Here is a 16,367-nt window from a genome sequence, read left to right as displayed (position 1 = left end):
TCATATTTCTGCAGCAGGTAATGTTGTGTAACGCTAAATACATAAATTACCACAGACTTGTGTGGTGAATGGCGGCCACAGCAAGACTTAATGTTGGGACGCTTGCGCAGGACCAGTTGGGAAAGGGATAAAATCCCCGCCGAATTTGGCCTTTGCAGTCTCAACTGGCCTCCCCAAGGACGTCAAATGTGAACTATCCAGAGAAAGCGAGGGAGCTAAGAGTGTTATATGTGAGATACTCGTCTTTATTGCCGTGGCCGCCCTATAACGAGATCAACATCCTTTGAAGCAAAGAAAAACACACCAAAACGACATTGAACGCGATGTAAAAGAGTGTCTCCGAAACAAGAGCTACACACGTGTTCTAAATCTATTTAGACAAATTAAGCCCCCCCTTAAAACAGATGCACTAAGAGAAGCTAAGTCATGTCTTGATAACCCCAAAGACCTCCCCAACTCAACCGTTTCGCGACATACCATACTTCTAGCACCAAAGACCATGCCATGCGACGAGAAACCCTTTCGTGTGTCAAACTTGTCTCTAAGTACAGCATACTTAGTAGCCTTTTCTTTAGCCTTATTTTTAAGTACCCCCTCATTGGCATCCCAGACAACCGCCAGATCGATCACAATGACCTCGTCACTCGACTCAATGACGAGATCAGGCTTCAACCGGACTCCATCGCTCGAGGTGAGCCTAGGTTCCTCACTGACCTTCACACCGGGATTCTTTTCAGTGATCAATCTAGCGACCTGTTTGGCCACGTAATTGTGGCGCTCCGTACGTGCCAAATGAATAGATTGACATTCTTGAAGTATGTGAAACACAGTCTCAGGTTTCTCACCGCATCGACGGCAAAGTCGTGATGTAGGGTCTGTACTTTGTTTGTTCGTCAGTGCCCTGGTTGGGTACAAGTTAGTACGCATCCTCAAAGCCTTAATCCTATCCCCCTCCTTAAGCAGTTTAGAGTCATAATACAGCCATGTATTGGCAATAGCCTGATCCCGATGAGTTAAGAGATCCTTGTTAGTGTATCTAGCCTTAAGGTTAGTCCACCAATGGTTGAAACCACGCTGAAGAGCGGCAGTAACGTCTGCAGGAGCTGTGACTCCGGAGCTGTGACACTAAGTGGTGCAAGGAAGCGTACTCTCTTATCAAGTCATGCGGTAGGCATAGGTGGGCAAACTCACTCATGAGTCGATTCACTCAGACTCGCTTCGACTCATAGCGCGCGACCATGAGTCTGAGTCTTTGTGAGTACGGGTGAGTAATATTTCCAACGAGTTTGAGTCCGAATGAGTCCGGTTGAAGAAACTTTTAGTGAGTCCGAGTAAGTTCACTTCATGAAAATATTGGGGAGTCTGGGTCCCAGTGAGCCCTAAGCCCAAAATATATTTCTTGAGCGAGTCCCAGTGAGCTCTACCTTTTGCTGCTGAATTATGGTACTATCTACTCATCTTCAGCATTACTATCAGCCTTACATCGGCTTCCGTTGATACTAAGTCTCTTCACACATATGTCAGCACACTAGCATTCATGCGCCACCTCAGTATTTATTAAGTGCGGAGCACTTCAGGGGACCGAGCTGTCGTATGCAGTCGTAGCTTGGCGTAACGTAGGCAAAACCACGAATAGCATAGCCGTTCATATATATTAATTTCCAGCCAAATCTGCCCCACCGATCTTTAGTTTACCCTATATCCTGTTCGAACTGATTCCATTTTGTCCCTGCGAACTCCGTTTCCTCACTCCATTTAGCTTTCTGCCTTCCTATAGAATGTGCTTGTCATCCCTTGGCATTCATTCTGTTGCTATATATATACCCGACTTCAAAGCCCTGGTTGTAGTATAATGCGGTGCAAGGTTGTAGTTGTAATGCTGATGTGCATTTTTCCAACATATTTCTGTATGGGTCAAGGTACTGGACAGAGCCCACCCACACTCAAGGCATAATACAAAATGCTCAGTGTGGCAGCGTCCTTATCTCCCCCAATGCGAAAAGGCAACGAGAATGCAAGAGAAGAGATAAAAGAGCAGTCAAAAATATAACGAGATGTCGCCGAGATCAGAATCAAATGCAGGACCCATTTCGTTTAAGCAACGCCGGATAGAGGACCATATTTTAACAAAGAACATACCTTCACATCCAGATGGACAGCCCATCCATGTACATTCACAAAGCACCCTTCCGGACTTAAGTACACGAGGCGGTTTACCTCCCGTAATCAACGTTTATCGTTTTTAAATGCGAAGCATTTCTTAGCGAACTTCTGCGACTTTGAGCGTATCTATCTATCTATCTATCTATCTATCTATCTATCTATCTATCTATCTATCTATCTATCTATCTATCTATCTATCTATCTATCTATCTAGCCGCCTACGACTTTGTGCTCTCCTGGTCGCTTGGTTCATCGAATGTGCACCAAAATTGGTATGGCGTAACATGACTGTATGACGAACATAAATGACAAGTCATAACATGAAAATCATGACACGCATGTCATGTACAGCATGATTTACGTGCTACGCTCATGGTGCGCTGGCGGCCGTTTCGCTAGTTTGATATACACCAAAATTGGTATCTTGCGACGTGACTGTGTGACGAACATAAATAACACGAGTTAACATGAAAATCATGACACGCATGTCATGTACAGCATGACTTACGTGCCACGCTCATGGTGCGCTGGCGGCCGTTTCGCTAGCTTTATATACACCAAAATTGGTATCTTGCGACGTGACCATGTAACGAACATAAATAACGCGAGATAACATGAAAATCATGACACGCATCTCATGTACAGCATGACTTACGTGGCATGCTCATGGGGCGCTGGCGGCAGTTTCGCTAGCTTGATCTACCCCGAAATTGGTATTGCGCGGCGTGACTGTATGACGAACATAAAAACTCGAGTTAACATGAAAATCATGACACGCATGTCATGTACAGCATGACTTACTTGCCACGCTCATGGAGCGCTGGCGGAAGTTTCGCTAGCTTGATATACACCAAAATTGGTATCTTGTGACGTGACTGTGTAATGAACATAAATAACACGAGTTAACATGAAAATCATGACACGCATGCCATGTACAGCATGACTTACGTGCCGCGCTCATGGAGCGCTGGCGGCAGTTTCGCTAGCTTGATCTACCCCGAAATTGGTATTGCGCGACGTGACTGTGTGACGAACATAAAAACACGAGTTAACATGACAATCATGACACGCATGTCATGTACGGAATGACTTACGTGCCACGCTCATAGGGCGCTGGCGGCGGTTTCGCTAGCTTGATCTACCCCGAAATTGGTATTACAAGAAAAAGATAAACACGCCCATGCAGGAGGTCTTCGGGATTTTAGCGCGCACTAAAGTGTCGCCGGGGGCGGAAAATAATGAAGAGTCGATAATTCGGTTCATCCGTAGCTTTTAACTACACCGCAGTGGCGTTTAAGCAGAAAAACACAATAAAACAAGGATGGAAAAATGTTTATTGGAAAAAGAGAAAGTAATGAGTAGAATTGCTGTTAGGGTAACGACATCTAAAGCTCACAGCAATTTTTCGCCATAGTAGGAAATCCTGGACCACTTATCTGCACACTTTTTTACTCTGACTCTCTGTATGCTATTGCTATTGCTTGATGTAATCCTAAATGCAACTCTTACAGTATTACTCACGTATGTTTAAGTATGATCTTACATGCCCATTTGTACTGTAAACGTCGTATGCTGCCAATGTAAGGGTCTTCAGGGACCAAGTCAAGCTGCCTAGAGCAGCTTTTAGCCCTGAAGACTATCCAGATTTTTCTGGTGAAATAAACTTTGACTTTGACTTTGACTTTTGCTGTAGCTGACGCGGAGAATGTTCATGTCAGGCTGCACCGCTTGTTTATCTACTTTTTATTCTGAATTTCTCTCGCATAACACCATTAGTCTGCTGCTTCTCTTCTGTGCGCACCCCATATCAAATGTATATGCGAGATCAGGGAGCACCGTTTTTAACACGAAAGTATTTTATGGCGTAGTCCACTAGGACCTCATTGACATCATTACCGCCACGGGCGTGACGTCGGTAAAGTGCACACGAACAGATGACACTGAAACACCAAAATAAAAGGTTTTGTTGATTTGGATGACGTGGGAGTTGAACCCACGACCTCTCGGCCCACGATGATAGCTGTCGGGCGTTTCGCCTTCTGTGCTACCGACGCTCTTGCTTCCCAAACGCCATTCATATCTCACACCTTCTCCCTTTCGCAGCAATCTTGGTTAGCGGGGGAGGGGGGGGGGGTGTCGCCGCCTAGTGTCGGTGATCTGACGTACTGAATCATGGCCACGGCCTCCGAGATTAGCCGGCGGCGCGCCGCGCCGCCGGCTAATCTCGGAGGCCATGTCATGGCACTAACGAGCGCCCACGGGGAGCGCTTCGGTAGTTTCAGCTTTCGGTGCAGCGAGAAACAGGCGAGCGGGTAGCGGAACGGCCTTCCCTCGTTCACGGCTCAAGTTAAGTGAAGACGCTTTGAACGAGTGCATATCGAGTACCATTGTTATGTGCTTGTTGGTGCCTTCATTGCTCGGGATTCGGCATATGCTGTGCACTGGCGTATTTTAACTACTTCAGCTACCGCATGGGTTAAATCATGATGTTTGGCGTTAGTCATCGGGATGGCGATGTGCCACTAGGCGTTAACGTGGGTGCATCCCCGTCAAACGGTGCTATAGCTGCCAAACATCAATAGACATTGCACAAGCTCTCATACATCAATGTACAATAAACAATAAGCTACACTCCTGTGAAGACACAGTTGGCTTTCATGTTATACCGATTCCTACGACGGAGGGATCAACCATTTATTTCTGTTCTCCTCAGCCATGTATTTGTGTATGCATGTCAGGAATAAACCCTCAGACATGGGTTGACTTTGACGGATTGTGCTGCATAAACTCACAAACTTAATAAATGTAGGTCATCGTACCAAAGAACGGCATAAGTGGAGAAGAAGAGAGAGAAGAAATAATAGAGAAGGAAAGGCACGGAGGTTAACCAGTATAGGACAACCGGTTTGCTACCCTACACATGGGGACAGGGTGGGGGAGATTAAAGATGGAGAGGAAAGAGAGAGAGAGAAAGAAAGATAGCACATGACATGTTATACCGATTCCTACGACGGAGGGATCAACCATTTATTTCTCTTCTCAGCCATGTATTTCTGTATGCATGTCAGGAATAAACCCTCAGACATAGGTCACACAGAATAGGTCGGTCACTCTTGCGTGGTACGCGACATTTCTGTCACAGCCGCTTGTCCAAGTTCGTCTGTCTTAAAAACCTCAGCAGTGCCTTCATGGCCTCAGTGGCTTGCTACCCTACACATGGGAACAGGGTGGGGGAGATTAAAGATGGAGAGGAAAGAGAGAGAGAAAGATAGAAAGATAGCACATGACACTGCACACACAGAATAAGTCGGTCACTCTTGCGTGGCACGCGACATTTCTGTCACAGCCGCTTGTCCAAGTTCGTCTGTCTTAAAAACCTCAGCAGTGCCTTCATGGCCTCAGTGGCTTGCTACCCTACACATGGGGACAGGGTGGGGGAGATTAAAGATGGAGAGGAAAGAGAGAGAGAAAGATAGAAAGATAGCACATGACACTGCACACACAGAATAAGTCGGTCACTCTTGCGTGGCACGCGACATTTCTGTCACAGCCGCTTGTCCAAGTTCGTCTGTCTTAAAAACCTCAGCAGTGCCTTCATGGCCTCAGTGGCTTGCTACCCTACACATGGGGACAGGGTGGGGGAGATTAAAGATGGAGAGGAAAGAGAGAGAGAAAGATAGAAAGATAGCACATGACACTGCACACACAGAATAAGTCGGTCACTCTTGCGTGGCACGCGACATTTCTGTCACAGCCGCTTGTCCAAGTTCGTCTCTCTTAAAAACCTCAGCAGTGCCTTCATGGCATCAGTGGAGCATTACTCACTACTCAATGGGTGATGATGACGCGAGCAATTAGGAAGTGGCGTCTTCGTCTTTTCAAGATAATAACGCCGAGAGTGTCCCACGACGTTCAGTTCTTTCGTTTTTAATTGTTTTAATTTCGTAGATAAACTGAAACTCCCGTCATACCCGCTTTATGGTCGTTTCCGTGCTGCGTTGTTTCTGTTGTCTGGCTTTCTACAAGGGTAACCGTGATATGCTCAGGTCTATGACCTTTGACTTTGATGAGTTCAGAATGCAAAAGACCGTGTAAAGCGAATGCACAGGAAACCGATCATTGTTGAACCTAATCCGGACAGCGTGTGTGTCTGGCCTATGTACTGGAAGCTACATATTCCACGTTCCAAAGTGTAGATGAAAATACTATTAGTATCAGCCAAGTTCACTTACCTTGTGCGTAGTTTGCAGTGAGGTATAAGACGACACAGCTGCCTTTTGAATTTTGATATTTATGTATATAGTTCCAGACGGTTCTTGGCTATTGAGTAAATAAAAAAAAGTTACAGCGAAAACCATACGAACGTTTGCACTGACGTGTCCACCGGGAACCAGCCTTTCTCAAAGAACTTTTAGGCCGGTCGAGGTCGAAACGTCCGCACAAATGCTGTTATGCATTTCACATTGACTTTCTCTCAAGTGCGTACTCCGCGGTCATATTGGTTGGATGGCGTGGCCTATCAGTGGTGTTCCCGTGTAAGCGTTTGGTAATACTCAGGGTGCTTCAAAATGAAGGATTTTCCTTGTTAAGCTTCACCGCTACACTTTGTGGTTAAGCAAACTGAACGTCATGCTGTGAAGCTTTAGCCCTTCGTAGCCGCAAAGGGTTAACTTCCGGAAAGAGGTTGATGAAATTATTGCGGCTTCGAAGCAGCTTTAGAACGAATCAGTCATCTCACGGGACTGTCCGAGACGTGTTGAATATTCGCGATTGTTTGAGATCATTCCGTTAAGATCGCGCGCAGGACGCGAATAGCCTATTTTATTCTACAGCTTACGCGGCCTCCAGTGATAACGCATGCATAAAAGCCGACGCGCTTTACCGCTTTGCAGATTATCCGATGACCGACGACAGTGCTAGCCGGTATCAGTGTACAGCACGTATTTCTTGTAGTACGTTAACTTTTCATTTCCTGGGCACAAGTTCGCCCGAATAAAAAGTTTCGTCTTGAATACGCCGGCTGCTGCGCCACGACTATGCAACATCACGACTATGTGACAGTATTAAAGCTTACAGGCGTATTTTTCATTTGTAGGTAAGGCTATATTGAACTATTTCGCAATCCCCTTCGAGTCCGATGTATTCAACAGTATGGAAAACTTCATCTGGAAAGTTGGACACATTTTCTTGGCGTAAAAAACACCTGTCTTCGTATACCACTGAAAAAGCTATTCATAAAAGTGTTCCATATCTCCTTGATACTGTACGCATGCGTAAAGAGTTCTTTTTTTTTAAATCTTTGAATGAGAGTCACGCATGCATACGCGACACCGGTTGAAGACGGCCTAGGCCTACTTACATGATACGTACGGTCACCGCAGAAAAAGATTAACACAAGCGGCGATTGGCCGGAACGCTCGCTTATGCCGATCTTTTACTGCGGTGGCTACACATCACCCAGAAGTGCTTAGTAGGGACCATGAACTTACTTAGACTGATCTGATGACGAAATAAGCATTCTGATTTACACCGCCGCGTCTTTTAGTGCACACACACTGTGTTCACGTAGAGCGTCAGCGGTCGACTTTGCCGTCACGCTCAATCACAATTTGACAAATTGCCCCCTCCCTTACCGAACTGCACGTACACCGCTCAAGTGCGCCGTTGAATAGGCAGTGGCTCCCTTTCTTCACACACCGGCAACTGTACGTGCGCCCATGAACTCCAGCCGTCAACATATCCGTGTGTCTCGCAAGCGCGTAGAGCCAGAGAACATCTGGTAGAGCCGTGTGAGTAGGCTAGGTACATCTCGCTCGGAATTTTCTAGGGACAGCACCAAAAAGTTCTCAGGCAACATCGGTGTGTTTTTGTGCTTTTTTGATCGCTTCGATTGCAATGCTACTTGCCCCTGCCCCTAAAGGCTAAAAATAAAGACCGTACGCAGGCGTCGCTTTGTATATCACGCCAAGGACATAGCATCAAGTGTGTTTAGTCGTTATTATTGAGACCAGCTGTTTCTTCAGCCACTCCCTCTAAGCTTAAAGACTGGGAATGCGAGAATTGCTCTTGGAAGCAGTGCAGTATAGTCATAATGACAACGTTATCGAAGCGTCAGGACAGATATTTGAAGCAAATACAAGCGTCAGTTAGGACATTACGTGCCACACGGCGCAAGACGACAACCTAAGACATCTCCAAGCGTCAGTTAGGACATTACGTGCCACACGACGCAAGACGACAACCTAAGACATCTCCAAGCGTCAGTTAGGACATTACGTGCCACACGACGCAAGACGAAAGCCTAAGACATCTCCAAGCGTCAGTTAGGACATTACGTGCCACACGGCGCAAGACGACAACCTAAGACATCTCCAAGCGTCAGTTAGGACATTACGTGCCACACGACGCAAGACGAAAGCCTAAGACATCTCCAAGCGTCAGTTAGGACATTACGTGCCACACGACGCAAGACGACAACCTAAGACATCTCCAAGCGTCAGTTAGGACATTACGTGCCACACGACGCAAGACGACAACCTAAGACATCTCCAAGCGTCAGTTAGGACATTACGTGCCACACGACGCAAGACGACAACCTAAGACATCTCCAAGCGTCAGTTACGACATTACGTGCCACACGACGCAAGACGAAAGCCTAAGACATCTCCAAGCGTCAGTTAGGACATTACGTGCCACACGACGCAAGACGAAAGCCTAAGACATCTCCAAGCGTCAGTTAGGACATTACGTGCCACACGACGCAAGACGACAACCTAAGACATCTCGAAGCGTCAGTTAGGACATTACGTGCCACACGACGCAAGACGACAACCTAAGACATCTCCAAGCGTCAGTTAGGACATTACGTGCCACACGACGCAAGACGAAAGCCTAAGACATCTCCAAGCGTCAGTTAGGACATTACGTGCCACACGGCGCAAGACGACAACCTAAGACATCTCCAAGCGTCAGTTAGGACATTACGTGCCACACGACGCAAGACGAAAGCCTAAGACATCTCCAAGCGTCAGTTAGGACATTACGTGCCACACGGCGCAAGACGACAACCTAAGACATCTCAAGCGCAAGGCACCCGTATCGGGCGGCGCAGTTCCGCTTTCTTCTTCGGCGCTATCGTCTTATTCCTTTGACTCTCCTCTTCTGTCGGATGGCCACACGGGTGGTGGAATACTTGTCCGCACAGCCGCCTGTCGCACGGATGCCCCATAAATGGTGTCGAATGAGTTATGCTTGTGGGGCCCTCATATCCCCTGTAAATTCGTTTTCACCTCATGGCGCCCGCGCGTCATAGCGTAGTTAGCTTTGTCACCGCCGAGAGAGAGTTGGCTCTGTGCTCGCGCGGTGGTGCCGCCTGGCGGGAGCGAAGTTACGCGGGCACATGAGGAAAAGCTCGCTCTTTTGGGGCTTGGCGCGCGAATCGGCGGTCGTCTCTCGCAGGAGATCCGTGGCGACGATCCCGCGGACGTCTCACGGACTCCCGTGGTGATACGAACGTCGACGATGCCGCGTACGTGCTGCATTGTGTGTGTTAGGTTGTTTTTGAGTGTTATATTGGCTTTATGTTGAGTTATTTGGCATGTTACTGTAGCTCTTTCTGGGATTCGGCTGGCGAGTTCACTGTTACGCAAAAGCAGTTAATAAATGTCCACGTGTTCGTACACTTCGGTGTGCATTGCGCCCGGGTGCTCCATGAGAGGCTCATTCGAGACCCCACACGCTTCGCAACAAAGATAACACATTTTTTTAGAAGAAGAACCGGACTTGGTAGTTCTGTGCTTAGTACGCTTAGACAAAAATCTTGGTAAGGGCACTACACTACGTTATGCTTACGATGCAGCTATTTGCTTCTATTTGCTTCTTTGTTTTAAGGCTTGTTTATGAGCAACAAACAGGCTACCTTAAGCATGATGAACATGAGTCTACAGTACGGCGGGCAGAGGACATGCAAATATCGAGCAAAGGACACAGCGTGGACGAACATGTCTTGAGAGACATTCGCATTTGTTGCTGGCTCAGGACCCACGTAGCGTCCACAGTAATGCCAAGAGCTACAGAGGTGGAGCATAAAAGAGCCGCGGAGTGAAAACACTGCTGCTGACGCACCTACGGATATGGCATAGCTGCAAAAATTAGAGAAACGACATTAATGTCTGTTACATCAAAGTGTGTGCCGGCACGATGGTCACGACGCGAAATTAAGCAAACGTGAACTCTGGATTTTATTTTCTTAGTATCTGCAACCTTTTTTTCCCATAATCAATGACGTGGGAGTTCACTCACTCACTTGCTGCTTTTCTTTCAACCTTTCGGGTGTGCAGGATATCCGTTGTGATTGTCCTCCCCTTCTCTTTTCACCCTTTTCACAGATCTGTGTGCTGAATGAGTGCCGTATGCGCGCGCACGTGGCTCCAACAGCTCACTTCGGCCATTGTCTTGCACTGCTCTCTATACGTCACAGCTGAAAATAAACGGCCCTCGCATTAACGCAATAGAAGAAAGCCACGCGTTTATGAGCAACTGTTCATTCACCTCGCGCCTCTCACAGCTGATCGCAGCACGTGTGAAATAGCGTCACTGACAATATGTCAGTTGAAGTCCCTCATATTTTTCATATTCCTCTTTCTGGCCCACGTGTAACGTGTGACGAGCGAGTTTTCTGCGTATTAGCCTTCATTTGCTTCCGTTCTTGAGTTTTTTTTAAAGTGCGCGTTCACAGGAAGCGAAGGCACAGGGCAAACGGCACTGCTACCTTTCGCTTTCGAATATCGAGCGCACGTACAACGCTTGCAGCATTTCGTTGGACTGCGTTACTGCACAGGTAAGAGTAATCGGTAAATTCTAGACTTTTTTTTTAGCACTCGCGTTAGCCTACTTTCGCCATATAGCGCAGGTTAATACGGGTAGACAATAAATGATAAATGAATATTCGATATTCCTCGGAGACCTAGACTGTCGTTTAGCGAGACGAACGTACAGGGGTGGTCAAAATTTCGCCGGCCACGCTGCTTTATGGCATACATGGGATAGCGGCCTGCGAACTTTTGCCCCCCCCCCTCCTCATTCAACATTTCGCAACAGACGTGACATATTTCCTTGCGTTAACAACGCTCAAGTCCTGAAGGCGTTACTGAGAGCATTGGTAGGATTCGTATATACTGCAAAAATCCATGGCAATGCGGTGTTAACTAATGAAAAAAAAAACTTGGGTGGGATGTCAGTTTAAAATGATTTTTGTAGCCGTTTGGCGTGTTGTGAGCCGGCTCTAAATATAACACTGCATAATACCGAAGGCTCACGTTATTAATTACGTGCGTACCCGAGTAGACAAATATATTGTTATCTACTCGTATTAGACATGTTTGGATAGGATATATGGTCTTTTCAGTTTTCCAGTACCGATTTCTCGGCGATTACACTAGACTGCTTTGTTTAATGAAGTGCACATTGACCAGCGTAGGAGTATGTCGTGGCTGCATGCCGCCTGCACTATTGACAGAGTAGTGACAGAGTACAGCTAAACTCTTCGACTTGAATTACATCGGCCTCAAGTAAAACATACCTTTACCCTAGCTAAGAACTAATGTTTCTTCTATAGGTCATGTGTTTCTATAAGGGCCAAATCAAACACTGAATGGTTGTTTCTTCACTGCTTGCTGGATTTCTTGTATACTGCGTAGTATTTTGCATCTCGCAAGCGACGCCTCAAGCTCCGCATTGCGATTCATTCCACCGGTGTCAATTACGTTCAATTCTTCTACAAGCCGATAAATCAATGTTATATAAAGTGAGCACATTTGCTTGGATATAATTTCTTATTACTCTAGATCTGCGTTGCCTTCACCTCGCTTTCCACGATTTCGAGTGATTGTTTTTGTTATGTTTAGTTCAAGCTACGCTGTTTAGAAAGTTCTCCTGAGAAGATGGCGGCTTGGGAGGTACCCCGTTAATAGGCATCACTTTTGTGCGAAGGGTTCTGAGGGGCCACGTCATTTTAAGGTGGCAAAATCTTTGACAAAGTGGGCGACATCACAGCGAATGGTGAGGAAGCCTCGGGCATCATTTTCCGACTGCTGAACAGCAGTCGGTTTTAGTCCCAATCAGGTCGGATTCTAAAGGCGTCGACGTGATTTCCAGGTGCTGCTGTAACTTCAGGGAATACCTTATAGTAGCTCATCGTAGATAATATTGAGAAACTGAACCGCACACACGCGACGCAGAACATTAAAGAAGTAACGAGTAAATATTGTTGCGCTGATAAATTTACACCAATCAGGAACATAATTATTGCAGACGATAAGATCCTCGTAGTTCGTTGAGTGTGTATGTGGGGCCTCATGAATTGATAATATGGTAGGCGACTGTCTTACGGTTCGTGTACAGTTTTTTGTGAATTTTGGCAAATGAATGAGGGTGGTTGATTTTTTTTATTCCTCTTTACTTTAAGATATACACATCTGTACAAAACATCGTAGTTTACGGAGGGCACAGCTGGTAAAGATCGAAGGCGCGAAACGTTCCTGATAGTGTCAGTGAAATTTTCGCAGCAGCTGTTTTTGCAGTCATCGCAAGTATACCTCTATTCCCCTGTTTCCAGGAGACTATGCCAGAGAATCTCTGCACTAAGGTTGGTGAGGGCGTCACTGTAGGAAAGTTCTACCACGAAGTCGACGTCTCCTCGGGCATCACTAGGGAGCCTCGTCCGGAGGATGTGTTCGTTGTCACATATTTTTCTCGCAGTGGAGGAGACTTGGCGCAAACAATCATTCACAACATTCTCCGGGGGACACAACCTCCATCGGCACTTAAGGTATGTGCAGTTGATTTACAGAAATTTAGCTAGCCTACAGCCTTTTCCTTCTCACTAATGTTTGCTATATATTTCCACCCGAGTTCACATGGGCATCATAAGAAACTCATCGTGTGCTAACGCAGCAAACAAGGGAGGCATTCTTTTTTTTTTTTCAAGTGCCATGTCTCGTCATTTTTCAAAATACAGTTCATTTTAAGCCAAATGTCTGCTTCTTCATTCACTATAAAAGTATGACTGTCCATATAAGTAAAGTTAATACAACAATTAAGCCATACTAAAACACTTTGATGGGTAAAAATGCACGTGGAAAAGGCATATCTGGTAGTTTAGCTTGCTGTCCTTGGAAGTGCCACTGACTCCAAGCATTAAGGCTGCTCTCCGAGACAAATAGGGACCGCGACGAAAACTGTCTTCGTTGTTTATTATGAAACTCGAAGTACAATGAGGCACTGTAGCTAAGGGCTTTCAAAACACGGAAGCAAAAAATGTGATCGTGGCCCTTTTAAACTTTCACTTTGAAGGCGTAGCTCATAAACTATGGACCGATGAGAACGTAATAAAAAGTTTGACGTTAAACTTTTAGTGCTTGCAGTCTATGCGGCGTAAGTTTGGTGAAGGCAAAATGAACGTGTAATCCAAAGCAGTAGACTTGAGGTAAAAAGCGAAGCACTAGTCAGTGTTGTGCGAATAGGCGGCAGCACCAAGCAAATAAACTGATCAACCTCCATATACCTAACTCCACATTAATGAACAACAAGATCACTTAAACAGCTACTTTCAAATGTTTGAGAGTGTTGTTGCGATCAAATGGGGTTTATAAAAGACATGGGCCTATTTTTATTATATGTTTATAACAGAAATCAGCGATAGTTGCGAAGTCGCCCAACGATTCTATGTTATATAACGCCGATGTTTATTACCTTGAAAGTTCAGAGGAGCTGTGCCTGAGTATAGAGATACAAGCCACCCACAGCTAGCAAGGATATCTGTAATCGTCAATCAGTGCATGGAAACACCAAGAATGGACAAGCCATTTGAGCATTTCAAAGCAAAATGGTATTATGCAGTAGCATGCACCTAAGCCGTTTACACAAGCATTTGCTCATCTTCCTTAGCAACATTTTTCTTACATAAGACAATAGCGGCTTTAATACATAGCTATACACGCGATCAAGGTACCTTAGAGCAATGCACTGTTGGGTGAGTTCGGGATTGTCGACAAATTTATGTCGAAGTACCTTAGGTTCAAGGCGTGATAGCGCAAAAAAAAGGGGGCTGCTAGTGGTCGAGAACATAAGGCTACGCGAAGAAGGTCTGAGTTACGGGCTATAAAGAAACGTTAACTTTTTCGACAAACAGTAAATATGGCGCCCGGTCACTATGTGTGCATTTAAAATGGTGTCTATCAGGGCGTAAGCACATGTGGGCATGATATAGCGCGAAATCGTGAATTTCTGAAGATATATCTTGAATAGACGATTTAGTGCTTGATTTCATGATAACCTCCAAAGCGATCTAGGATATCGGCAATTTTTCAGCAACAATGTATCAAGAAGACGAAATTGCCTTATTTGTCATGCTTAAAAAGCCACTCGACAGCCCATTCGTGATCTTCCGAAATCTCTTATTACATTACTACTGCTGCGAAAACAGTTTGCACACGAGCCACGTCGCGTTCAGTATGCACCGGTATTAGGGTCGCCGTATATAACCAGTTCCAACCCTGGTTAACTGAATAAAGACGCCGAGCCTAAGGGCAGCCTTAGTATGTATGCGTAACCTTCAAGCAAATCCTTTGCGGTACCAACACCGGTAGGTGCAATTAAATTTAACCGAAATGACCAAGAACTAATTATGCGTTGTATTCCCAACATGCAGCTGAGCACCAGTGCTCATGACATTATTAGGGCACCTGTGACTGCTTCCATCTGGCCAAATAGTTCAGATATTGAGTATTGGGTATACGCAGCAAAATAGAAGCGTCATTATGAGGTACGGCGTGCTGAGGTATTCTCAGTAAATTTTGCCTTCTAGTTCTTTAGCATGCACAGTGTACATTTCTTTTATTACGCCTGTAAAGGAACACGGCACCGTACCTCTATATCGAACTAGCAAGGCAGTGTTCAGCCGCGCCACCCTTGGACACCGAGGCTAGCACCGTTGGTCTACCAGAGCAGTTCGCACGTGATGCAAACGTTGTGCCAGTTTAAGTTGCTGAAAACTAATGTCTTTACGTAGCTATCTATGGATAGCTAGGCCACGCCTCATGCATGAGGCGTGGCCTATCGCGCTTCTGCAATTCGGACTAACGTTCGCCGCTATATACAAATTGGTTTGGTTGTACTTATTCGAACAAATTCGTAGATACTGTCTTAGTGACGTAGATTAAATTAATTTAAACTTTGCTTTTATTTACCATTTCAGGTACCCCAGCCAATGCAAGTTCAGGGAAGACCGGCGAGCGTCCTCACCCACCTTCCCTTCGGCCTCACTTTTCGCTCGGACAGGGCGAAATATATCTATATAGCGCGTAACCCGTATCACTGCAGCGTTTTGTTCTACGAACAGACATTGAATTACGAAGAAAATAGCACCGAGGATGCGCTCGAAGGGTTTCCGGGGTTTTTCGAAGACTTCATAAATGGTGACGCCCCGTGCGGCGATTATTTGGGCGACGTTTTGTCGTGGTACGAAAGGAGGTTCGACGACAACGTCCTATTTCTTACTTACGAGGAACTGGTTGACGAACTGAAAACTACCGTTCTCAGGATCGCCGATTTCTTGGACGAAGAAGGCGAGCACGGCCAGAAGCTGAGGCGCAACCGGAAGCTGCTCGAGAAGATATGCGCCGAAATACGGTGTCACGTTGATCAAGAGTCAGCGCAGAGAGTCACCACGCTGAAAGAGGCTACCGTCGCAGAGGACTGCGCTAGACCGCATCGGGATGACCGACTGCGGAAATCGAACCTTGTCGTCGCGAGGCAACTGCTGCTCGAGAACATCGAAGAAGGAAAGCCGCAACGCAGCATCAGTGCCATCTTTACGCTCGACATGGTGAACCAACTGCAGCACCGCGTCAAAGCAGTCGCCGGTGGCAACTGCCGTGTTGTGCAGCTGTGGAGGAACTGCGATTGATCTCAGAGCTTCGAAATGAACGAGACAACGTTAGCGACCAGCCGAGTCAGCCATCACCTTCACAGTCCGGCGTAATGTATTTCAGAAGTGTAAAAGAACCAGTTTTCATCGCTGAAAGAGTGTATTTCTTATGGATTCCTGGCATGGCTGCTCTAACATACGTGGCACAAACGGACGAGACAAAACAAGTGCAGACGCTTTCGTGTATGTCTTACCGCCAATACAATGGCTGAAACCC

At 46.2% G+C, this 16,367-nt stretch overlaps 1 protein-coding gene across 1 annotated transcript; it reads left to right on the top strand.

Moving 5' to 3' along the window:
* Positions 1-631: 631 nt before the first annotated feature.
* Positions 632-16,129, top strand: LOC119375186 (sulfotransferase 1C2). Its single transcript, XM_037645375.1, has 3 exons — positions 632-691; positions 12,779-12,991; positions 15,419-16,129. Exons 1-3 carry the CDS (start codon positions 632-634, stop codon positions 16,127-16,129), a joined length of 984 nt encoding a protein of 327 aa, XP_037501303.1.
* Positions 16,130-16,367: the final 238 nt, after the last annotated feature.

Source organism: Rhipicephalus sanguineus, chromosome 11 (assembly GCF_013339695.2).
Source record: "Rhipicephalus sanguineus isolate Rsan-2018 chromosome 11, BIME_Rsan_1.4, whole genome shotgun sequence".
NCBI classification, from domain to species: Eukaryota; Metazoa; Arthropoda; class Arachnida; order Ixodida; family Ixodidae; genus Rhipicephalus; species Rhipicephalus sanguineus.
Note: the sequence above shows the minus strand (reverse complement) of the source record. Positions and strands in the feature narration are given on the sequence as shown.

Coding starts and splice junctions, on each gene's coding strand:
- LOC119375186 (XM_037645375.1), top strand. CDS start 632: ATGACCTCGTCACTCGACTCAATGACGAGATCAGGCTTCAACCGGACT. Junction 692..12,778: donor ACCGGACTCCATCGCTCGAG/GTGAGCCTAGGT, acceptor CCCTGTTTCCAG/GAGACTATGCCAGAGAATCT. Junction 12,992..15,418: donor AACCTCCATCGGCACTTAAG/GTATGTGCAGTT, acceptor TTACCATTTCAG/GTACCCCAGCCAATGCAAGT.